At 42.8% G+C, this 25516-nt stretch overlaps 1 protein-coding gene across 1 annotated transcript in view; it reads right to left on the bottom strand.

The window, feature by feature from the left end:
• LAMC1 (laminin subunit gamma 1) overlaps window positions 1–25516 on the bottom strand; it is a 123461-nt gene that overhangs the window by 37938 nt on the left and 60007 nt on the right. Inside the window, exons 2-3 of the mRNA XM_028121466.2 lie at window positions 5262–5566; window positions 476–606 (exon numbers count right to left, since the gene is read on the bottom strand). Coding sequence (XP_027977267.1) covers window positions 476–606; window positions 5262–5566 — 436 coding nt within the window. The remainder of the gene's footprint in view (window positions 1–475; window positions 607–5261; window positions 5567–25516) is intronic.

Here is a 25516-nt window from a genome sequence, read left to right as displayed (position 1 = left end):
ACACTTCTGCTCAAGACATGCCTATCCTGCACCCCACTCACACATCCTCCTTCCTTATCCAGGCTTCAAGGCCCCGCTTAGTTTCCATCTGCTTCTCTAGCTTGACAGTTCTGTCTCATTCTCTGATATATGGCCTCTTTTTATCTAAAACATGTGTTTTAATTTTTCACGTGTTCATATATCGCCTGCCCCATTCATCTGTAGGATGCTAGAAGGTCAAGTCCTTCTCAGCAGGTGAATGTCTCATGCTTCCTTGGTGGCTTCAGAGGGCCTGTAGCAGACCTTTGCACTGAGGTGCTCAGTACGAATTCACCAACTGTGCTGATCTGACAAGGTTTTAGAAAACCTAATTACTTTGTTTCCAGGATAATGAGAAGGTCTAACAACATTGTTAATGTGGTTGTAAGCAAGTTGCTACACTCACTTCTAAACCATAGCTCCAGTCACTTTCAAAGTTATTTAACAGTCTACTTACCTACCACCCACAGCAAAATCAGAGATTGCATAATAATAGGACTTGAGAACCTTGGGGTCATTAAACACTTCATCTCCAAAAGTGTTCAGGCGATTGAGAGTTACTCTGATGTCAGTGGCAGTTACCCATTCCTGTCAGGAGGAAAAAAAAGAAAAGAAAAGAAAAAAACAGAAATAGGTAAAGGGGCTGAAAATGAGAGACAGAAATGTGACAAAATTTTCCAAATTTTTCAAATAGTTAATATATCATGTGACTTATGTCCTCTTCTAGCATTAAATCTGTTATAACGCCCAATGACTCCCTTAAGTTCCTAATATTTGACTCTCCCTTCTTTGATCTAAGTTGTTGTGTCACTACTCAGAGTCCCAAAAAGCAGGAATACTACTCGTTTCTTCACCAGGTTGTTGAGAGGCTTACATGAATGCACTTTTAAATGCTTTGCATTCGGGAGGTACTCAATACTTATGTCCCTTCTCTCCAGCCTGTATGCGCACCCCAAATCCAGTCCAAGAAACCAGCGCAGAGCTCATGGAGCACCATGGTGGCATGAGATATGCCGGTCATCGCCTCCGCCTGGCCGTTTTGTACCATCTATCTCTCCCTCCATCCCCGATCTGCTACGGACAGATCTGGGAGAGGCATCCAAGTACAAAGTAATAAATCATGACACGGGCCAGAACCAATCAGATGCAGTTTTTGTCTTGACCTTTCCCATAATTTCACTTCTCTGGGAGGCCTTTCCTGGCCACCCAACCTAGAACTGCTGCCCACCCCAACATCCTATTTCACTTGCCTATTTTATTTATATTGTCTGTTTCCACCACCACAACCCCACCCCCAGCCTGCCACCACCGCCACCACCAAGACTGTAAGCCCCACGAGGGCAGGACTTATTTGTTGATTGCAATTTCCCTGGTGCTTAGCCTACAGTAGGTGCTCAAGTAACATCTGCTGAGCAAATGAAGAAATCTGAAGAAACCACAACTGATCAAATTGGTAGGTGTACCATAATGACAGAGGACAAGAATGAAAGTTAACGTTTTCCCCCTAGGTTTTATGAGATCTAACCCCTTATAATAAATGCCCTTTCACTGAGCTAATTTTAGTCAGATGTTTACATCTGTGGTGGACTGTTAGAATAATGATTCCAATGAATCATGTCTACCAGTGTCCACACCCTGATTCTGGGCTGGGGCATGTGATTTGCTTTTGGCCCAGGGGACATGAGCGAATGTGACACAGGCAGAAGTCTGATAAGCACTTGTGCCCCGGCTTACCCTCTTGGAATACTTCTGCCTTCACTCCAGGAAGCCTAGTCTAGCCTCCTTGAAGCTGTAAGACCACAGAGGGAGAGAAACCCAGCTCCCAGCCGACCTGCCAGTGAGTGAGCCCAAACCAACACAGAATCATGAGAAATAATAAATCGTGGTCATTTCAAATCACTAAGTTTTGGAGTGGCATATGACCCATGACCACCCAGAGATACCATGTAAAGTCCCCTCCTGGGACTGCCTGTCAGCATCACCCATGGAGACGCACCAGGCAAGTGTCTGCAGGCGTCTGTGTTTTCAGAAGGCTCCCTGTGAGACAGGGAGGCACGCCCCTGATTAAGCAGCACAGCCTGAACCATGCCAAACACCTGGCACAGAGAGCAACCTAGAGGGCTCATAAAAGCTAATCCCCGTGAAGCCTCCAAGTATAATTAGAAAGGAGAAGAGATGATGATTCCACTGCATCCAAACTTGGAACTCCAGTAACAGCTCCCACTCATGGCCACAATGCGAGGAATCTTTGAGTCGTCTGTAATGTAAATAGCTCAACATATCTCTGTGTTTAATGCTTATTATATCTCCTTCAAGCTTCATCTTTATCACAGCTCTCCTTGAATAAAAGCTTCTCAAGGGCTGAGTCCAAGTCATTTTTTTCCCACAACAGGCATCTTAAAAAGAACAGGCTCTGGAGCCAGACTTTCTAGGTTTTGAATCCCAGTTCTGGGCGCTTAAAACTGGTGATCTGGGGCAAGTTATTGGATCTCTTCTGAGAAATGATGTCGATGCCCCAGTTGTAAAATGGGCTTAACAGAAGGATCCACCTGTAGAGTTACTGTGAGGGTTAAATGAGTAAACAGTATAGAGAGTGTGTATATACATCCATAGTAAATACAGCTAATCTATCTAAGGGGCTCAGAACACTGCTTGGCACATTATGGCACATTATATAAGTGCTATAATAAATGCTGATTATTATTATTGTAAATCAGCACATGCTTAGTAATATTCATAAACAGTGAAACCAGGAAGGGTCTCCTCTCCCATCTGGGAGATCACAGCTTCTGGAGAGAGGCACAGGAGGCACTGAGGAGAGACGGTCATATCAGCTAAGCTGCCAAATCAGTTATCATTGTGAAATCAGCTGAAGTCTGATCAGCTAACCCTCCTTGGCAACTGCGTATGAAAACCAGAACTCTTACATCCAGAGACACATAATTAATGTCTTTGCATAACGACAGCAACTGACCAGATCTATTACAGATGCCCATACCATTTCTACCACATTTAGTCTCATGAGTTCCTGTGGAATAAGGAGTAGCAAACATCAGGGGCGCCTGGCTGGCTCAGCTGATAGAGCATGTGACTCCTGATCTCAGGGTCATGAGTTCGAGCCCCACGTCGGGTGTAGAGTTTACTTGAGGGGGCGGGGGGGGAAACAGTAGCAGATATCAGAATTCCTACAGCTGGGGGAACTGCTTCAAGACAGGTTGATGGGGCATCCAGTTGGCAGAGGTGCCAGAACAACACAGTCACACAGGTCACTGCTTTTTCCTGCTGCCCGTACCACTGCCTCAGCAGGATCGTCAAATACAATCACTGGTATAGGAAGAAACTAAGCTAGCAAATGTCTGCTAGTTGATCAACTTTAAAAAATTGTAGATCACATCTCCCCTATACATTCCGTCTTCTGTTTTTTCATCTATCAAAATCAGTTATTCTTTCTACTCATTATTCTGAACACATCTTATTACCATTGCAAGAAACACTTTACTGAAAGGCCTTTGCAAACATACTCATTGCTCACCAGAACCTCAGAGTTTAGCAAGATCAAGATTCACAATCTCCCAGCAAACTCCAGAAATACATTAGAAGGGAAGAACTAGACCCACAGAGAAACATAGTCTCATCTTTTGCCACCATCCAAAACCATACGGCCAAATCAGAAAGAGTCCTTCAATATAATAAACTTCAAGAGAAAGACTGGAAGCCACAAAAGCATAAAGGGGCGCCTGGGTGGCTCAGTTGGTTAAGCGTCTGCCTTCGGCTCAGGTCGTGATCTCAGGGTCTTGGGATCGAGCCCCACATCGGGCTCCCCACTGAGCAGGGAGTCTGCTTCTCCCTCTCCCCCACTGCTCATGCACGCTCTCTCTCCCTCTAATAAATAAATAAATCTTAAAAAAAAGCATAAAGCCCAGAATAAAGGGACTCCCTATTTCTCCCTACTTAGAAATGACAACAGCATTTCATAAAACATACACAGAGTTTGCAAACCCACATCCAGTCTTTCCTGTCTCAGTGAGTTCATACAGGCAGGCTGCCCCCACTTAGATGTCAACTTCAGCCAAAAGACAGAAGCATGTCCAATTCTGTGTTACAGAAAGATTCCAAATTATGGTGTATGAAGAATATTACATAGAATTTATGAGAAAAAAGAAAACTTTAACTCTTTCTATGCTTAAATGGGGAAAGGTTTCTGTCGTGATGCTCAAGCACTGTACCACGGGTACCTACACTTATATCCTGTCACAAATACCAGTACTGTCAGGTGATGAGAAGGTTTTATGAGTGACAATAGTGCCAGACAAACCCAGTCCACATGTCCTTGCACAATAATGAAGGAAGATGGCATTCCTAAATATCTTGCTTCAATTGGTCCCCTTCTTGAATACTAAAAAACACTTTTCCTTTGGTCAAATGAAGGAAGAGATAAAGAAGGTTGTGGAAATAATGGATAGATTCATGGGGTGCCTGGGTGGCTCAGTCAGTTAAGTGACTGCCTTTGGCTCAGGTCATGATCTCAGGGTCCTGGGATCGAGCTCCACATCGAGCTCCCTGCTCGGCAGGGAGTCTGCTCCTCCCTCTCCCCCTACCCCTCCCCACCCCCCGCTCATGCACGCATGCCATGTGCACACATGCGCTCTCCCTCTCTCTCAAATAAAATCTTTTTTTTTTAAAGATTTTATTTATTTATTCATGAGAGACAGAGAGAGAGAGAGAGAGAGAGAGAAGCAGGCTCCCCACTGAGCAGGGAGCCCGATGCGGGACTTGATCCCAGGACCCTGGGATCATGACCTGAGCCGAAGGCAGACGCTAACCATCTGAGCCACCCAGGCGCCCCTCTCTCAAATAAAATCTTAAAAAAAAAAAAAAGAAAAAGAAAAGAATGGGTAGATTCAAATACTCTCCTCGAAAGGTCAGAAGCAAAACGTTTCCATTGCAAGTAAAGACACAAGTTAAAACTGTTCAGTTTTTTAAAAAATTTCTAAAATTTATATCCCAGAATACATTGACAGGTACATGAGAACACAAGACCACCACCTGGGTGGCAGGAACAAAGCTACTTTCCTTCACATACTGAGAATATACAGGCGAGCAGAATAAAATCCACCTGGAATCTCCTAGCCATACCCTTACCTCTGAAGTGGGACCACAGGCCCCCATCCAACAATCTTCCTGCCTCCTGTATGCATGTGGGGGAACTAAAGGACTACAAAGCCAGCTTCTGGATGCATTACCTGCAGCACAGGGCTGTTGTCAAAGTTGTAGGCACTGGGCCTTCCTTCTAGAGTTGAGAAGGCCACGTTGCCCCCGGTGAGAGGGGAAATGTCACTGAATTCATCCGTGCACAAGGCCTGCTGCTCGTCCCCTCCTGTCCTGATGAAGCCACGGTTTGCCTTCGAGTAGGTATTCTCGCATGAGCCACTGTAGTACTGGTAAGGAACCCAGGGCCCATCTTCCCGTGTACGCTTGTAAATGGCGAAGCTCTCTGGGCGGCTGGTATGGAACTTGAGGCGCACGTATGTGATGTCAAAAGCTTTTCCTGTGGGACAAACATGAAGTTCGTAAGTCATACGTATGAAGCAAAGAAATTTCCTCTATTCCCAGGTTGCTTTGGAACTTGACAAAGGAAGGATACACCGTAGACGAAGATGGTTCCAGAACCCACAACACACTGGCTGTGTCCAACAGGCGATTCTAAACCTGGAAATAGTGTGCGTTTTCCCACAGAAATGACAGGTTATAGCTGGGTTCTAACTTGGCTCATAAAAGCTTGTTTAAGGTATGCATTGTTGAAATCCCATTTGCCATGGAAAATGGTAGCACTGTACTCACACTATTAAACGAAAATTGCATAAAAAGGTGCATTTATTCTTAGTGCTGGTGCTTCAGCAAAAGTAATTTAATTAAAAAACAGAAAAGAAAATATTTGCTGGCTTTCTAGGTGGGTATTCTGGAAACTTTCAAGGTACTGAAAAACTCACTCTCTTAATGTTACTTCTTGATGCAGAAAGACTATCATGAGCACTATTCTTTTTATTTTATTTTATTATGTTATGCTAATCACCATACATTCCATCATTAGTTTTGGATGTAGTGTTCCATGATTCATTGTTTGTGCATAACACCCAGTGCTCCACGCAGAACGTGCCCTCTTTAATACCCATCACCAGGCTAACCCATCCCCCCACGCCCCTCCCCTCCAGAACCCTCAGTTTGTTTCTCAGAGTCCACAGTCTCTCATGGTTCGTCTCCCCCTCTGATCTCCCTCGATGAGCACTATTCTACTTATCTACCAAGTGAAGAGAGGAATTTGAGAAGGAGAGAAAGAAAAGGACAGTGATTAAGAGGCAGGGAGTAGAGCAGGAATGAAGAAAAATTTCCTCCAGCAGCTGAACAAAGAAAAAAAGAGAGAGAGAGAGAGAGAAAAGGAGGGGGGGGGGTTTAAAGTTCTTTGCATATGTTGAAAGAAGAATATGCAAGATCCGAGCACTGAGCAGGGAAGGGCAGCAAAAGGGAGGAGCCACTCGGGTGCCGGCTCTGGAGGAAGAGCCCCTAGTCAGACAGCTTGCTGGGGCAGCCCGGGCACGGTCTGATGGCTGGGACAGTGTGGCTGCCAGCCAGCATGCCTTCAGGTGGGTCAAAAAGACAAAGTGCAACTGTTTTTAAATCACCTTTCATTCACCAATTGGGTCTTTCCGTCTCTGACAATATTTATTCTCTGCAACTTCTATGCTATAGTGAAGATCACAGACTGGTCAACAAGTATTTGTTGGGCACAACCACATGTTCAGTCCTACGCTATATACGTGGGGGGACAGCATGTGCTGGACATAAAAGGTCCTTGCCCTCAAGGAGCTTCCAGTCTTTCCTCCCCAGGCGAATTGATTCCGCAGGAAGCCCCATACTCGTCCTGTCCCACAAAGTGCCCAGAAGAGGAACTCCCACACCCTGTCAGAAGGGTTGCGGATAGACCTCCGCCATCCTCTTCCTTCCTCGGGCACACCCATCCCTAGGGGAGAAGGAGGGGTGGTCACGTGTGGCCTGGAATCTCCTCAGCTCACTCTCCAGCCGCCTGAGGGCCCCTCTCCTCAATGCAAGACCGCGCATCGGCCCCTGTACCAGGGAGGCCTGTGGCTGTCCTGCCAATAGATGTGGGGCCACGTGGATGAGTCCAGCTGAGCTGGCGAGGTGGGGCAGGGGGAAGAGCAGAAAGCCCACGGAAGTCATGTGTCCAGGCTCTATTTTTAATCCAATATTATCCACAATAAAACTAATATGATGAGCCATACCTATTTCTTCGGTGGTCCAGATCTTAAAAAAGAGAAGTCTGATTAACTGTCCCCCATATACATGAAACACACTCACACATATACAATTTTGAATACAAAGGTGTGTCGCATGATGGAAAGAGCACAGGACTGGGCACTGTGAGACCTGAGCGCAGGTCCTGGCTCCTTCAGTTACTAGCTGTGTGATTTCCACTCTGCCATTTTCTCCTCTGCAAAAACGAGGGTGATGACCCCTGAGCCACCTACCTCAAAGAGTTGCTGGAAGGTCAAACTAAGATCTTGCATGTACTTAGTTAATTGTAAAACTCTATACAAATATAAGGCATTATTATAATAGAGTTTAGAAGATTATTCCTGAATTAGGATCCTGGATATGTCCACATACAAGGGTCTGATTGTACCAGGGACTATGTACAGTTGCCAAAGAATATTATACAAATCTGGATCTTCTACCTAAGATGCAGTAAAACATTTTCCCTAGACATAGGTTTTGCCAGTTTACACCCCACCTGTTAAAAGAATGAAAATGTAACCTCTATCTCTTTACTGTATCAAAAATGTTAAAATGTTACCCTTGAATGAGGGTATGGACTTATAGTATCTGTGGCATTCCAGAGACTATCTAAGACATTCTGGAATGGTAAAACAATTGGGTTGCATTCAGCAACAGGTGGTTTGGGATGTTCAAAGGCTTATTCACTAATCTGTGGATTACAGATTACCCCTGCTTTCCTAGTCTGTCTCCATTTCTGACATCTCATTGTTCTTTAACAACTCAACCTGCAGGAGACTGGGTCAAAGGAGAGAAGATAAAATGAAGCAGGGTGTGTTGTGTTCCAGACTAAAATCTGCACCACAGAGCCACATTCTGAAAGAAACCAGCTCAGGTAGCCACTCTCACTGCTGCCACAGACCCAGAGCAATGGGCGGCAGAACATGAGTAAGGAACTTGGCTAGCATTAAACTTTGAAGCAAATTAGTTTGCTGGTGCTGGTCCTACCTCACTAAGCCTTGTTTTCAGAGCTGCCTTTTTCATTTCAACCCACAGTCACAGCTGGAAGAGAAAAAGGGCTCTGTGGCCATCTGCAAAGGAGGCTCACACATTCCACATAATAAGACGGCCACAGGCACTGCCTTCAGAGATCAAGTCAATCCAGTAGTGGATACAGACGACTGCAATTGCATGTGATGAGTGCTTTGACAGGGGAAATGCACAAAGTTTGGGGAGGCATGGAGGAAAGTCACCGAAGCTGGATTTGCGGGGTCAAAAAACATTTTCTAGAAGAGACATCTACGTCCAGGACCCGAGGAATGCAGAGGAATGACCTCAGCAAACAGGGATCAGTTGTCTAGGCAAATGAAACAGCATGTATGAAAAGCCCAGAGAACACAGAGGAGTGATCATTGAGGAGTTAGAGTCACGTAGTATAGCAAGAACTGGAGTGTGGCTGGAGATGGGCTCACCGGGAAGGAGAACAGACCAGGCCTGAGGCCACGTTCAAGAGCAACTTCAGCCTACGGGCAATGGTGAGCCACTGAAGCATTTATATAGGAAATACATGAGCAGATTTGACTTTTATTGCTATTAAGATTTTATTTATTTGAGAGAGAGAGAGAGAGAGAAAGAGACAGGCAGAGACAGAGAGTGTGAGCCAAGGGAGGGGCAGAGGAGGAGGAGGAGAGAGGGAAAGAGAGAGAACCCCAAGTGGACTCCGCACTGAGTGCAAAGCCTGATGACCCTGAGATCATGACCTAGGCCAAAATCAAGAGTTGGACACTTAACCAACTAAGGCACCCAGGGGCCCCCAGATCTGACTTTTAAAAAGATCGCTCTGGCCACTGCCACTGGGTAGAGATGAGGTTGGAAGGGACGGGACTAAAAGTGGAGAGAATAGTTAAGAAGATGCGGCAGGAGTCCTGGAGATGACAGTGGCTGACAGCTGGAATGGAGAGAAATGAGTGGATTTGGGTGAGGTGTAGGAAGTCGGCCTCAGTAGTAACTTGGTAACCGATGGACAGTAAGGGGGAGAGGGGCCACTTCTGAAGCCTCCTCTACTTTTAGTCTATGGACATGTTGTTTCACCGTCAAAGCTTCTTGTCTGGAAGTAAGATGGAAGGATTAAAAATAACTTTCAGTTTCCTAACTTAAAAAAAAAGTACATGGAGAGTAGGACCGTCCACTAAAATAGAGGACAGAGGAGGTTAAGCAGGATTGGAGGCTGGGGTGGAGGGCAGGATGGGGAGAGGAGTTCAATTTTGGATATCCTAGTTTTGAGGTATCTGTGGATCATCGAAACAAGAGGAAACGTCTGGTAGGGAGTTGGAGGTGAGTGATCTGAGAGCCCAAGGGCGATGTCTGAGTTAGATATACAGATTGGCCGGTAGATGGATAATGAAGGTTGGGTATGGTTGAGACTAACGAGGCATGGGTGCTGAGTGAGGAGAAGGCGGACTTTTGAGATCACTCTGAGGGGTGTCAGCATTTAAAGCACAGACAGTAGGTGGTGGGACAGCAGGAGACGCTATGAGGCCAGAGAGGGGACGGCAAGGAAAAGATCAGCATCACAGAAAGCAAGAGAGTTTGAGAAGGAAGTCATCAACGGCGTTAAAATACGCTGAGAGTCATGCAAGGCAATGACTGCCATGTCCACTGGCTTCAAGCCACAAACAGGTCGCTGCTATACTCAGGGAGAGTGGCCCCGTGGGCAGGGTTGGTGATGGAAGATGAACGGCAGATATGAGGCAGGGAAGCAGACACAGCGAGTGTAGCCAACGACACTGGACTGAAGGGGACAGGGAAGACAACAGTGGGATGGGACACCGGGTCCAGGAATACTTTTCTTTTTTGTTCTTTGAGAGAGGAGAGAGGAGGTTGTACTACATGCTGTCGTGCTCGAGTCAGCCGGAAGGGGGAAGGCTGGACGTGGAAACAAGGGTGGGCAGTAAGAACGGGATCCTATACTGGTGAAAGGACTGGCTCCATACAGGAGAAACCCCGCACCCTTGCTTTCCAGCCGGGCCAAATGCAAGTGACTGAGTAGATTTTGAGGGACGGGAGCTGGAAGAGTTCTGATGACTTCATCTTTTTTGTGCAGTGAAAATCAAAGGTACCTGCTAAGGGGGAGGGGGTGAGAGCAAAGCCAGTGGGGAATATCTGCAGAAAGGGGAGAGACGTCAGAAGAGCCCCTGCAGAGGCCAGCAGAGGAAGCAGACCAGAGGAAAAGGGGGCTTGCTGGGAAGAGACAGGGCAGCCGAGATGAAAGTAGGAGGTCATGACTTTGTGCGGGTGTAGTTTTCTATAGCCCACTTTGCACCCCCTTTAAAATTAAGAGACAAGGGGACTGAAATTACTTCAAGGAACTTAGAATGTAATCTGAATAAATCGGGAAGCCGATACAGAAAATGGAGAAGGGTCAAGTCTTGAGTGATCTATCCACCATCACCTGTATGTAGTCATGGATAATCAAGAACTGGGAAACTAAGGAGCTGGGTTTTATTCCATTAAACAGCTACCAGTTGAGACCCGTCAGGTGTGCTCACTCTCAATCTCTCTCTCCCGCTCCATACCTCCCTACTCTTTATCTATCCATCCTACTAGTTTCACAGTGGACAAAGTAAAAAGATCTAAATGGTAGATAAATAGAAGACAAGACCAGGTCTTCTGATTTCCAGTCCAATGAGAGCCACTCTACTGTTTTTACACTGTGGGAGCATGCGAACGTAGACAGTATGACTTAAAGGTAAAGAGGCCAAGCTAAACAATGAACAAAATCAGCAAGTAGAAGTCTAGAAAGTATTCAGCAACTATACAAATAGAACATCTCCCCCCCCGCCCCCCGCCTCGCATTCATGAGTATGAAGACTAACCATGGATATACACACCCTCAGGAAAATATTTAGCTTCTGAATATTCTACTGCTTTCCCCCCTCCCCCTGCCACATTCCTTCCATAAACAAAAAGACTCAAGTACAGATGTTTAGAATGAAGCACACGAAATTAACTAATACTTCCTGCTCTGAATCCTTCAGTTCAGGCTGGCGGAGGGAATAAGGGAAGGGGAGGGAGCCATCTGAACAATGAGAATCTAGCCTTTGTTCATTCAGGGCCAAACCAAGGAATTCTGCTTAAGCCTCCTACGTGGTGAAGTATTTCTAATCTGAGTAGGGGAGAAACCCTTCCTGCCTTGGAATTGGATTCAAGAACTGACTACTGGGGAACATAAATGCCTCTCTGTTATGTGCAGCTCAGAAAAATTCCATGAGGATCTTGTGAAACAGCCCCCTTTACAGTGAAGTAATGAATGACAATGGCTATACAGAATTTCACAAAACTTCAAAATGCCCTTCCATGGCCTGAATTCAATGAAGAAAACTAGTTCATTCTAAAGTATCAAATTGGGAATTCACTGATTCACTATTGTTCTCATGCGCTAACTCCTGAGAGTCAGAAAAGGACCGCTCTCCTTGAAGTCAAACTTGATCTGAGGAATATAAAACTTGTAATAAGGTTGTAGTACATAAAGTCAATTAGAGATGGTAGACGTTTAGGCTACGCAATGGGGTTCTCCAAACAGTTAACACAAACAGTAGTCGCAGAAAGCAGCGATCTGAAGACGTTTTCATTTTTGTTAGTATAACCGCTGGTTGAAATAAGAGTTCCCAGGACAACATGTACAGCTGCGCACCAGCTGTTATCATTCCATCCCGGCAGACAGATGGTACAAACACCACCTGGCCAATCAAGATGACCCAGGGCCAACTTAATGCTGAATGTGGGATCCTCAAGTAGACGCAGATGGGTAACCAGAAAGCATAAAGAGGAACAGTCACACACAGAATGTGTTGACGTGATGTGGGTACGTGGAGTTCATGCCCACTGCTTGAAAACCCAGTCCTGACTGCCTGCTGAAAAGCTACTTTCTACTGTCCAAAACTCATCCTCAAAATAGATTGTTTTTGGGTCGCCTGGGTGGCTCAGTTGGTCAAGCAACTGCCTTCGGCTCAGGTCATGATCCTGGAGTCCCGGGATGGAGCCCCCCATCAGGCTCCCTGCTCAAGGGGGAGTCTGGTTCTCCCTCTGACCCTCCCTTGCTTTCATGCTCTCTCTCTCTCATTCTCCCTCTCTCTCAAATAAAAATCTTTAAAAAAATAGATGGTTTTAAAAAACGTATTCTCCCATTGCTTTCCCTTAAATGTCAATGCTCCTTTTTTCATACCCTCTCTCTGTCAATCAGCTAAAGGCCAGCAGTGCAAGGGGACAATTCCATACGAAGCACATCTCAATCAGCGCAACTTACGAATGAGGACAAGCAACCCGTATTAGCTTTGTATAAAATAGTCATTTTAAATTGAATTTATTAAAGCAAATGTGACGGAATTTACAATTTGAGAAATGTAACTGAAATTCAAATGACTAAACAAAATGCTTCGATAGTCCAAATTTCCTAAATACATGCAATAAGCACCTCCTATCACACACGACCCACTGTCCTGACAGAAAGACATGATGAGATGAGGGGCGCTGGGACTATGGAGAGTCTCCATCACAAACTGCCATGACGAAATATACAAAGCAGGTGGATAAAGAAGCAGTGAAGATAATCACTTTAAGAGTTAATTTTTTTAAAAAGATTTTACCCATGAGAGAGAGAGAACATAGAGGGAGAGGGAGAAGCAGACTCTCTGCTGAGTGGAGACCCTGCTGTGGGACTCGATCCCAAGACCCCAAGATCATGACCTGAGCCAAAGGCAGAACTTAACCAACTGAGCCATCCAGACACTCTATTTTTTTTTTTTTAAGATCTTACCCATTCATTTGAGAGAGAGGGAGAGAGACAGATCGCACAGAGGGAGAGTGAGAGGGGGTAGCAGACTCCCTGTTAGAGTTCCTTTAAAAGCTAAAATTCTAGGGGCGCATGGGTGGCTCAGTTGTTAAGCATCTGCCTTTGGCTCAGGTCATGATCCCAGGGTCCTGGGATGGAGCCCCGCATCGGGCTCCTTGCTCAGCAGGAGCCTGCTTCTCCCTCTGCCTGCTGTTCCCCCTGCTTGTGCTCTCTGACAAATAAATAAATCTTAAAAAAAAGAAAAAAAGCTAAAATTCTAGGGGCACCTGGGTGGCTCAGACAGTTAAGCATTCAACTCTCGATTTCGGCTCAGGTCATGATCTCAGGGTTGTGAGATCGAGCCCTGCATCAGGCTCGGTGCTCATCGTGGAGTCTGCTTGAAGTCCTCTCTCCCTTTCCTCTCCCTCTGCCCCACCCCCTGCACTCTAAACAAACAAACAAACAACAGATAAATAAATAAAATCTTCAAAAAAAAAAGGCTAAAAGTCTATACCAAAGCTGTTCATAAAAACAGTGCTATGGCTATAACAATGGAGCTACGGGGGGAAAAAAGCTTTGAGGTTGACTGGCATGATTTTGGGGAAGATAAACCCATAATCTTAGGAAAACTAGATGTTTCCATAAAGTACCAATTTAAGCCAAAGAAGACAGTGCTCTCTTCCTACCACTCCCCCCACAAACTACCCCTGGTGCTATTGCTAAATAAGACCATGGCACCAACCTAGTATAGCAATCCACAAAAAATAAAACCTCCCTGCTTGGATTACCCAACTGCAATACCCCAGAAATGCCATATACTCTTCAGCAAACAGAAGGATCAAAAGTGATTTGGCTTAACACACTAATTAAATACGAGATCATCAGACAGCCACTATATGAACAGAATTCTTAACTGAAGACCAGAATAGCAAACGGTCTTGGAGGGTAATTTCAAATAGGTGCAAATTACTGTGGAAGATAGATATTTTCCATTATTTAGACACAAAATAAACTTATCCTAAATTGTATATTTTATAATTTTATTTGAAACTTTCACCAGAAGAAATAAGATTCCCAATAAGATTCCAAGCCAACAACTGGGCCTATGCTTTATTAACCCAAACCTCATGTTTATAAGACTCAATACCAGCCCTAATTCAGGCTAGTGGGTCACAGGCATGCCTGAAATCCTTGAGCCAAGTTAAAGGAATGAAGCCAGCATTTACTCCCACTCATCCAAGCAGAGGAAAAAAATCCACTCTGCTGAACAACAGAATTCTAACTACAAGGAACTGACTGACATGTGGAATTTAATGGAATCCCATAGAGAAAGTAGTTAATTATAATACTAAGGAAACAAAATAAAGAAATAAAGAAGCAACGAAAATACAAGCTGCAAGGAACCCATACTTAAAAAATGCCTAATTGTTAAGAGATGAAAAAGAAAAAAGACACCATAATTTTATGGGAAGCTATTTCTTGTTCTGTGACATCCATACACTATTGAAAATTGACTAATTTTTGGCTTTCATCAACAGAAGAGTAAAGAATGGTAGAAGAATAGTGAGAAAATCTGGGAGAGAAAAGATCCTAATATACAGTTACAATGGTGCAATGATAGACTAAGATTGACTCTGGTAAACCCCTCCCCCCGAAAGTCACAGAAAGTTGACCAACAGTGTACTTTTATTTATTCAACAACTATCTGTTAGGTGAATTTAAGTGAAAGTCTACTGAGCTATTTGTAATACTCAGTTCTTCATTTTGCTAGAATGCCTTTTACTGTCTACTTTAATTCCTCATAAACTTGCCCCTTATTCCCCTAGATCATATACTATTTGTATCTGCCCCTCAAAAGAAGAAAAAACTACAGATACCATAAAATATGTTAAATACCAAAATATCTTTCTCAGTTTTCACAATTGCTTAATTTCCTACCACAGGCACTCATTAGGTCAAGGATAATAGCCCAAATGGTCTTGACAACTCCAAGTCCAAATTCTTCCATTCATTCAACAAATATTTACCGAGCCCGTTATGGCACTGGGGCTAGGGCAGAGAATAAGACAGACAAGGTCCCAAAATTGTGGGGCTGACAGCACAGTAGGGAGTGGGGTAAGTATGGGATAAATGACAATCACAAACCAAAACAAAAATGTTATGCATTATGTGCTAAATAACACAGTGAAGAATAAGGTGGAGATGTAAAGCACAAAGAAGGGCCATTTATAAATACACTGTCATCAGAGACCTGGATAAGGGGACATTTGAAGAAGTGAAAGCGGCACGGAGGGAAGAGCATTCTAGGAAGGACAAATGCAAACACCCTGAGGCAGGAGCATGCTGGCAAGTTCTGGGGAATGGTGAGGAGGCCAGTGTGGCAGAACTAAGAGTGAAGAACGAAAGTGTAGGGGACGAGGTCAGAGAAACCGACGGGAGGGAGGGACTGCCAATCAAGTAGGCCTTGTAGGCCATTGTTAAGACTTTGGTTTCTACTTTGAATGAGATGAAAACCCACTGGAGGATTTTGTACAAGGGAGTAACATGACCCGAGTGGTATTTTAAAAGGATCATTCTGGTTGCTTTATTGACAACAGACTATAGAGGCGACCACAGATAGATAACAAGGCTAATGAGGGGCTTTTTGCAATCACCCAGGCACAAGGTAATGGTAGCTTGGTCCAGGCTGGGAGCAGTGAGCAGTGATCAGATTCTGGCCATATTTTGAAGGTAAAGCAAACCAGTTTTTCTGATGGACTGGAGTGTAGGCTGTGGCTGAAGCAACTAGAAAGATAAAGCTGCCATTTATTGAGAAAGATTACAGCAGGAACAGGTGTGGAGATGGAGAGCAAGAAAATGAGGAGTTCAGTTCCGGATATTTCAAGTTTGAGATGCTTATAGAACTTCTAAGTGTTAAGTGTCAAGTTGACAATTAAGATATACAAGTCTGGGTTTCAGGAAGAGCTCCAAGCAGTAGAGAGAAATCTGGAAGTCACCACCATACAGACAGTATTGAAAGCCATAGGGTTATTAGATCAACACACCTAGGGACTAGATACAGATAGAGGAGAGGTACAGAACTGGGTCTGGGGACACACCAACTTTTAGAGGTGGGGGGAGAGAGGGAGGACCCAGCAAAGGAGACTCCAAGAGGAACAGCCACTGAAGCAGAAGAGAATTAACAGAGTAGAATTCCAGAGGTCAAGTTTTAAAAGCTGTTTTAAGAAGAGAATGGTCAACAGAGCCAAATACTCCTGAAAGGCTGAGAAAGATGGAAGACCAAGCATCGGTTACTGGATTTGACAACCTGGAGGTTACTGCTGCCCTTGACGACAGCTGGTGTGGTAGAAAGAAAGGGATGAAAGCTAGAGAGGGGGAGAGAGAGAGAGAGAGAGAGAGAGAGAGAGTGAGTGTGTGTGTGTGTGTGTGTGTTGACAGGGATTAGAGACAGTGAATAAAGACAATTTTCCAAGTAATTTGGCTATCAAGAAATAAGGTGGTAGATGGAGGAGAGAAGAGGGGGTTCCAGGAGAAACTGCTTTTTAAGGTAGGAAGACAGCATGTGTTAGGTGGATGGGAAGGATCCATGGCAGCAAATGAATTTACACTGAACAGTGAGCCTCTTCCCTGGTGGTGGAGATAGAGAAGAGTATGAAAGAGACACCCACTTTGGTCCACAGTAAAGTTCTTTGAGACTTCTCAAAGATTTCTCTCAAGAAAGAAGAAATAATGGAATTAGCAGGGGTCACTGTGAGTATCTAGATTAAAGAGCTATCTGGTATCCAAACAGTTCAAAACCACAGGAGCTCTGGAAGGCCACTCCCCAGTAGAGCCAGCCCAGGGGTAAGCTTTCCTGCTGCAGTAGTCCCATCATCTGGCCCATGGTAAGGACCAGACTGCCTGTCAGAATCTGTAGAAGTAGAAAACTTCTGAAAAAGTGCAAATTGTTGCGTTTCATCCTCAGAAGTTCCATTTTTATAGGTTCTGGGTGAGTTCCCCAAATCTGTATTTTTAAAAAGCACCCTGGCTGAGTTTTATGTATAATTACACTGGAGGAATATGGCCCTACTATCGACTCTTCCTCATCTTGGTTCTCCCCCTTCAAAGACTTAGGCAGAAAAAGAGTTCTGAGCTTCGTGCTGCCCTGCAGAATGAACTCAGGCACCCATGAGTGGTGACTCTGATTTTCACAGGTCAGGATTTCAAGGCGAAATTTATTGCAAGCGTTAACTGTGCAGGCAGGAGCGGCGAAGCAGAATCACTGCGGTCCTTCTTAAGACACATTCAGATGTTACACTCACAGAGGTTGCTCACTTCCCCTTCCGGGAGGCCGGGTGATTAGACTAGCTGAACCCAAACTCGCCAACATTTTTCTCCATGCCAGTTTCCTCTGTCAATCAATTTATACCCTCGAGGCCCTATTTCCCCGGGCAAGTAGAAATATACTGATTTTTGAGAAATCTCCTGCTGCTGGGGGTTTCACAGTGCTATTCTTTCCATGTAGATACTGGTCAAGATTCCCTGTAAACCAAATTCCCCATCCCCTCTGGGTCCTGTACTTCCTCCTTCCTTCTCTGGACAATTACTAATATTTAATAAAATGATAACAAAACCAACAGCAATTCTCAATGGCAAGAAGCAAATCTGGAAGCAAAGAATTCACTTCTGCTTCAGGACACTCAAAAAGATAAGAAAACGCTTTTTCTTCTTTGTCTAAAAGCCTAGACTTGTTTAATCCTAGTCTGTGTCGGTAATGCTGGCATTTTCAGGGAGGGTGTTATGTTCTGTTGGCTCAAGACCAGTGTAGAAAATATTTACTTTTCAGAGAAGAAATTTCAGGTATTAAAAAAATATATATTTCATATATATGTAACTGTATTGTGGTAATTATATATATATGTGAAGGGAGGCTTAAGAGCAAAGTACCAGGAGTTCATATTGATATTGGAGAGAGGGAGAGGAGCAGAGAGCCAGAAGGAAGAAAGGGGAGGGAGAGAAAAGGGGGAGATAGAGATTGACTGAGGAAGCATTAAGAACAGTCTAAAAATTCAGACTTGATATTCTGGATTTTCCATACTCTCAGAGCATTCACATCTCATCTGCAGGGAGTGCTTTCCTTTCATTTCAGAAATACTTTGAAGTAACTGATCCCCTCTCCTTCCAGACTCAAGCCTTAGGACACACATTTAGTAGTTTAGAATCTAAGGCTGACAAACTATAGCCTGCAGACTGAATTTAGCTATTTTGTAAACAGTTTTACTGAAACAAAGCCACGCCCATTCATTTGCACTCTGTCTCTGGCTGCTTTGTGGTTATAAGGGCAGAGGTGAGCAATTGTGAGAGAGCATGCAAGGCCTATAATATTCACTATGTGGCCTTGCAAAGAAGACAGTTGCCAATACTGACCTAAGAAATCAAAGACCGTAAGAACAAAGATTACTAAAACATCTTCTACCTCTTGTCTGCAGGGCATACTGTTTTAAAACCTGGTCCAAGCATCTAAATTTTTCATCTGTTGCCACAAAAAAACAAGCAGAAAGCTTATTCAGAAATTTTACGAGATTAATAACAATTCTAATATAATATGTCTGATACAAGAATTACTTATTACTTCATAGGGGAAAAAAATGCCATCTTCTTCTTTCCTGGCAAATGAACAGGCAAAAAGATCAGCAGTTAAAAGATGAGAGGATGGAAGGACGCCTGGGTGGCTCGGTCGGTTAAGCATCTGCCTTTGGCTCAGGTCGTGATCCCAGGGTCCTGGGGTCGAGTCCCGCATCGGGCTCCTTGCTTGGCAGGAAGCCTGCTTCTCCCTCTCCCACTTCCCCCGCTTGTGTTCCCTCTCTCGCTGACTCTGTCTCTCTCTATCAAATAAATAAAGAAAAAATCTTAAAAAAAAAAAAAAGTGGAAAACGCGAGTAGTTCCCCTTGAGATCTCTGCGAGAACCTCCCTCCAGTGTCCTCAGGTAGGAATGTGGTCCTTGACACAGGACCTTGTGCTGTGGCTCTTCTGAGCGGATGGATATTTACATCGTGAAAATACTCTGCCAACTGGTACTCTCTCCACAGGTGACTGACTGTGAGCAGATGCCTTCGTGGGATAAGTATGAACGAATACCTTCTTCATTTTTCATTCCTCCACCCTCTTTGCAGAGGAATGGAAACACACGCCCTATACACTATCTTTTAGAAACCAAAGTTTGTGTCCTTCACATCCCTTCATCTCTCATGGGCTGTGCTTGAACTTGCTATTGCGTTCCTTATTAAATTACAGCCCCACCAAATATCTAACATGTATGCAATCTCCCTAGACTATTTGTAAACAATCTTGCACTCCCAGATGCAAGCATCTGCTTATTTTTTCTAAAGAATTAAGCACTGAATATTCTCCAGTATAGCCTCAGTTTAGAACATTTGATAATCTACCACAACAAGAATCAAAACTTCCATCCAGAAGTCAATCTAAATTACTGGCGTATTTAGTGTTACAGATTAAATAGTTGTGTTCAAATATGCTTTTTTTTTCTAGTTAAATCACCTTCCCTTTAATGTACATTATAATTCCAGAAACTTGTTTTAAATTCTCTTCAATTAGAAAGTAGTCAAGAGTTTTCAACGTCCCTTTCCAGCGAGAAGAAACTTTTTATGATCACTACTCAAACTGTTTTTATACATTATGTATATACCACATTCAGTGAGGGGATGTCGAAGGCAAGGAGAAGACCATCTGACAAATTATTCACATAGCATGCTTCAGGTAGGTCGGTCAGATTCCTAGTACTTCAAAAACATAAGCCTTTCTTATCTGCTTTCCCTTCTACATTGAGAGCAAACATTTAGCAGTGCTATCAGAAGAAATGTTCTTCAAATCCATCCTTCACCATATTTCAAACAGACAGTACTACAGTTCTCATCCATGGGAGTATTTCACACGTACCACAATGGGACTTGTTCTACCTTTCTATTTACATTCTGGAGGACGGCCAAAGTCCTTTCTAGCTCTCTTTGATCTGATGCCAGAGACTTGGTATCTAACACCCAACTGGAAGAAATTCCCTTAGGAGCTCCAGGACCAAAGAGGAATTGGGAAGGAGTGGGAAAATACCGTATAAACCCATCCTACATCCTATCACTCCCCAGCTTACCAATCTGTGCAAGTTACTTGATGCAGTGCAAATTCCTTAGGCATGTTATTGCAAGGCATCCATAAATCTCAACAACTGTGCTTCGTTTTATGCCTTCAAACCATATCCTAAAACTCTCCAGCATAATCTAACACCTCTACTCCAGCTTTGCCCTGGTTTTTATCCATATACCATTTCTCACTTCAGAGTCACCCTCTAGCCTTTACTCCTTCCAAACCCTAACTATCTTTCCAGGTTGAGTTCAGGTACTATGGTCTCCATGACATTTGACACTTGTGTTATCATCTTACTTATCTGAACCCATGGCACCTACTGTCCAAACCACAGAATTCAGTACTTGAGTATTCACTCCTTTGTGTAAGTTTCTTTTACCCTACAAGACAGTAACTTACTCAAAAGCTAAGGAATGTATCTGTACTTTTAGGGTATCCTCTACTATAGTATTTTTCAAGCTTTTCTGACCATGACACACAGTAAAAACAACAGCACAACAACAAAAAAACAGCACCTTATATTGCAATCCCGAACACACACATACACACAGAACTGAAACTCAAATTTGATACTATCTATGATGCAATTTGATATGCTATTCTAGTCTCCATTTGTTATAAAATGCTAGTTACAGTTCACTAAATTGATTTTATGACATAAGGGAGTTGTAACCCACCATCCCTCAGGCACTGTCCTTGACACAAACCAGGTGCCCAATAAATACTTGTTTACTAGATTGACTCATCTTTTACACACAGCAGGTCAGAATTCTATAATGAAATGATGTTTCCTGGACACTGACAAAGTTTAAGATGATGCCTTTTAAGACCTTCTTCCAATTACTTTAAAACCAGGACAATATTTTTCAAAAGAGCCTATCTGTGGCAGCCTTTAACAAGATCAAAGGAAAAAACCCCTTTTCCTAAAGGTAAAAGGCCAGAAATTCCATTCATCAACATGGCATCCTTAAGAGGCTAAACCAATCCTTCCAAAGAAGTTCTTTTTAGCAGCTCTGGTTCCGGAACTTCAACCATGAGCACGTGATAAGCCTTCAGGGTAGCAGCAAGGATTTCCTCTCTGTGGGATGGATGGACTAATGCCCGGTGCTGGAAGTTAGATTTCTACTAAAGAGAAGACATTTGGTTATTTATTGGGAAACTCCGTTCTCTGTAAGTCATGTTCATGGCACTTTTTTCATTGGATTACCAGTACCTGGAATTATCTTTTATTTTTGCATGTTTTGTTTACATGTCCACATACACACACACAGACATGACAGTAACCTTGAGAGGACCAGAAGGTCTTGTCTTATCGTCTGCTACCCCTTCACCTTGAGGTGCATTTTTGTTGTTTTTTTAAAGGGACAGAAATGTCTGACTTGTAAAATAAGCAGCAATCCTATACGAGAAAGACAGTGGCCTAGGTAAGCCTGGTTTGTTGTTTGGTTCTTCATTCACTGACTTACTCATTTCGCAAAAATATGCTAAAACTACTGCATGCCAGGTGGTTGGTTAGACACTGAGGATACAAGAAAGAAATAAGACTCAGTCCTGGCCCTAAAGTAATTCTATATGATCTATAAGGGAAGACACAAATCATTAAAATGCAAAGTGAGAGACATACTATACTAGCAACCATACATCTGTTTTTCTCTTCTATAAAATAAAGAGCTTGGCAAGACAAACTTCAAAGTCCAGCTCTAAAAAGTTGCTTGATTCTACAACCTTACCTGTCAGCAATGTTTCTAAGGATACCTCTCTCACCAGGTCTTTTTAATACTTTCTTTTCTTACAGGAACATTCTGGAGGAATGTTAAAAATGCCATAAGAACTGATTTCACAAAGACAAATGACATCAGAGATATGAAATATCAGCTGGTTTCCAATTAACTTCAATTCTATAAAGAACTAAATAATTTTCTGCACCTACACAGTGCTTTTTGCCAATGTTCATACCTCGGTCAAGTCCTATATTCCCAGATGCAGGTGAATGTTTATATTGAATAAACTGCAAAGGATAACAGAAATGAAGGTATAAGATTAAAGGTTTTAAGGTTAAAGCTTTCTAATGAACGAGCACAGCGTTCTCAAATAATTGTTTCCATCTTTGGAGGAGAAAAAGATAACTCTTGGTTTCTACGTCCACAAAAGCTGACGCAGTTCCACTCCAGGCTCTAAACAAATAATCATACATCTTTGTCCACATCTAGCTAGGAGGGACAAACAACACGTCATGTTTTAGATTAAGTTCTTCAGTAGCAAGAAAGAATGGATTTTCTGCTCTTGCTTCCCTCACTTGAAAAAGCAAATGTCTGGATCTCTTTGAAAATTAGCCCAATCTATAAAACACTGGAACTAAACTGAACTCCCACCACTACTTGGCTCCCACATTCTTCCGCAAGCTTGGAACAAAGACCCCATTGACTTCCGCGTGTAGGCGGATTAGAATTGTAATGCGGCCATGCAGCACATTGTTGCACAGTGACTCCATGCTGATAAGTCAAGGAAGCCTTCTCGAGATTTTTCTCCATTTTCCTTCTTTCCTTGGCAATAAAATTTCAAGTGTACCATAACCACAGACGTGTAATTTAGCTTAAAGCAGGCCTGTCGATATATTTCTAAATAGAGAGACAGGCATTACTTCAACTGCCTGTCTATACTGAGTGCTGTTTCCAGCCCTGGTAGAGATCTCATCAAAGGCCAGACTAAGTGGACACGTCCTGAAAGTCAAACACTCCAAGTTCGTAAATGTCCAGGGAGAACCTAAAATATATATATTAATATAATACAATATAATAGTATACTACTGATAGTATATTAATAATATATAGAATGATGAAAATGGGAAGGAGCTAAGAGGTAAAAACACCAGGAAAGGGACAGCAAGAGGGTGGACCAATTATCCCCAGTTTTCTCCAGAATTTATAGACCAAGTTTATAAACATTTTTTTTAGTGGTACCTCCTTTCTAATTTAATTTCTAAGCACATCCGGAATGCCTGAAGTAATGGAGTATGTAAGGATGAATGTGTACTCCGCCGTCACGAAGTTTACAACCAAGTGGGACCACAAATCAAAGTACAACACAAAGAAGGATGTGCTACGTTTTAGCAAAGGCATCATCAGGGCCAACTGATTCCAAATGGATGATGTCATAAACTTTTAAAAAAGCAGTTATGGACAAATTTTTCTGAATAACTGATAAAATACAAGTGGGTGGTTTTGACACAATAGATCAATATAATATACACCCTTCAACTGCATGTTCTTTCAGTGCTTCTCCTGATGTTTTACTATACGAGTTTTTAGAACATTGACATTGAGTAAAATGCCTGGCATTGTCATTCTTAACACCAGAATAAAAGAAGGGAGCATTGTAAGGAGTCCACAGAGAGAACTTCTATGAATACATGTACAGATAAGGACAGAGCCTAGTTCTACATACCACATATGCCTTAATATAATAAAAAATTTCTCCCCTAAATTATCCTTTCAGAAAGGGAAGAATTGCTTTGTATTCTAGTTCTTACAGAGCTTCCCAGTTACTTCATTTTAGACCACAAATTACTGTGGGGAAATCAAATTAGCTTGAAATGACCTCAAATAATACAAGTTTTGGAAGCTTATAGGACACATAATAGAAGATTCTTGTTGTTTTGTTTTGTTTTTTAAGAGGCAAAGAGATTAACCCAGATTTATGTAATTATCCCTGGGAGGTATGGCTTTAAAATTAAAAGTGCTGAGTACTATAAATAATAAGCCTTTTTAAGAATACTTTATTAGGGGAATAAGTGGTTATATTGTGAAGATCCCAAATATAAACTAAAAGAAGAAATGGAAAAATGCATACTAATGTTACATGAATCAGTATATATGGCTTAAAATAAAATTTCCAGTGATAGCAATCTTATGCAAATTTTTAAAGTGCACTATCATAAATAATTTATTCATGGAAATGAATATAATATGATCTGGGAAACAATGCTGATGGCTAAAAGGTGACTTTAATAATCACTGATGTCAAAGACGCATGTAAAGAACTGGAATAAAATGGTTCCATAAGGGGGTGCCTGGGTGGCTCAGTCAGTTAAGCATCTGCCTTGGGCTCAGGTCATGATCCCAGGGTCCTAGGATTGAGTCCTGCGTCTCAGCAGGAGAGTCAGCTTCTCCCTCTCCCTCTGCCCCTGCTCATGTGCTCTCTTTCTCTCAAATAAATAAAATCTTTAAAAAAAATGGTTCCATAAGATATACAAATGTGGAATTTAATCCTAATTTTTATATATGTTTTTATAACATGTAAGTTAATAATTAAATATTTTAAATAGGCATCTAATTATTTCACCTATTTCCCTAAAATTTTTACATATTCAAGTTGGTACAAACCTGTTTTAAAAATCTTCTCAAAGGGAAAATGAGAAATAGCTTAATACTGGGGGTTGTCTTTTACACATTCATATGGTAAATTTCACATTAAGACTCAAAAGAAACATGATGGTAGTCCAAAGGGGATTCTGTAGGAGAACTGTCCAATATTCAACAGAGCAGTACCCACACCAAAATTTCAGTCCCAGAAGATTCCAGCATAAGTCAGGTAGTATATGGGTGGTAGGCCAGCCACTCGTGCAGGTATGATTCTTACTGTTTCCATGGAGTAGCTATAAGTGACATCACCCAAGTGGAAGGAGCCCAGCTTGAGACCCTTCCATCTCCTTCCCACTTTATTCCTACTTAAAAAGGAAAATCAACTGTAAAGGCAGATCAATCACCATCAACACCAATATAATGAAAGAGCATCAGTATAGAATCATTATAAAGAAACAGCATGCAATGTACCCTTTATGATAACAATAACATGGGAGGGGGGATTCCTTTTTTTCTCTTATTTGCCTTGTACCAATTCAAAAACTGTGCTTCCTGGGTGGCTCAGTCGGTTAAGTGGCTGCCTTCGGCTCAGGTCATGATCCCAAGGTCCTGGGATGGAGCCCTGCATTGGGCTCCCTGCTCAGCGGGAAGCCTGCTTCTCCCTCCCCCACTCCCCCTGCTTGTGTTCCTGCTCTCACTATCTCTTTCTCTGTCAAATAAATAAATAAAATCTTTAAAAAAAAAAAACTTTGCTTCCTCCAAAGTCCTCTTACCCTTTCAAGTGAAGAGCAAACATGTCGGAAGTCAGTAGCACAGACAGCAGAAATGTGAGCATTTAGCTAACTTTGCATGACCTGTGCTATCCAAAGCCAGAGAGAC

Source organism: Eumetopias jubatus, unplaced genomic scaffold (genome assembly GCF_037043125.1).
Source record: "Eumetopias jubatus isolate StellerSeaLion01/CBP00866 unplaced genomic scaffold, mEumJub1_p1.0 scaffold_12, whole genome shotgun sequence".
Classification (NCBI taxonomy): domain Eukaryota; kingdom Metazoa; phylum Chordata; class Mammalia; order Carnivora; family Otariidae; genus Eumetopias; species Eumetopias jubatus.
Note: the sequence above shows the minus strand (reverse complement) of the source record. Positions and strands in the feature narration are given on the sequence as shown.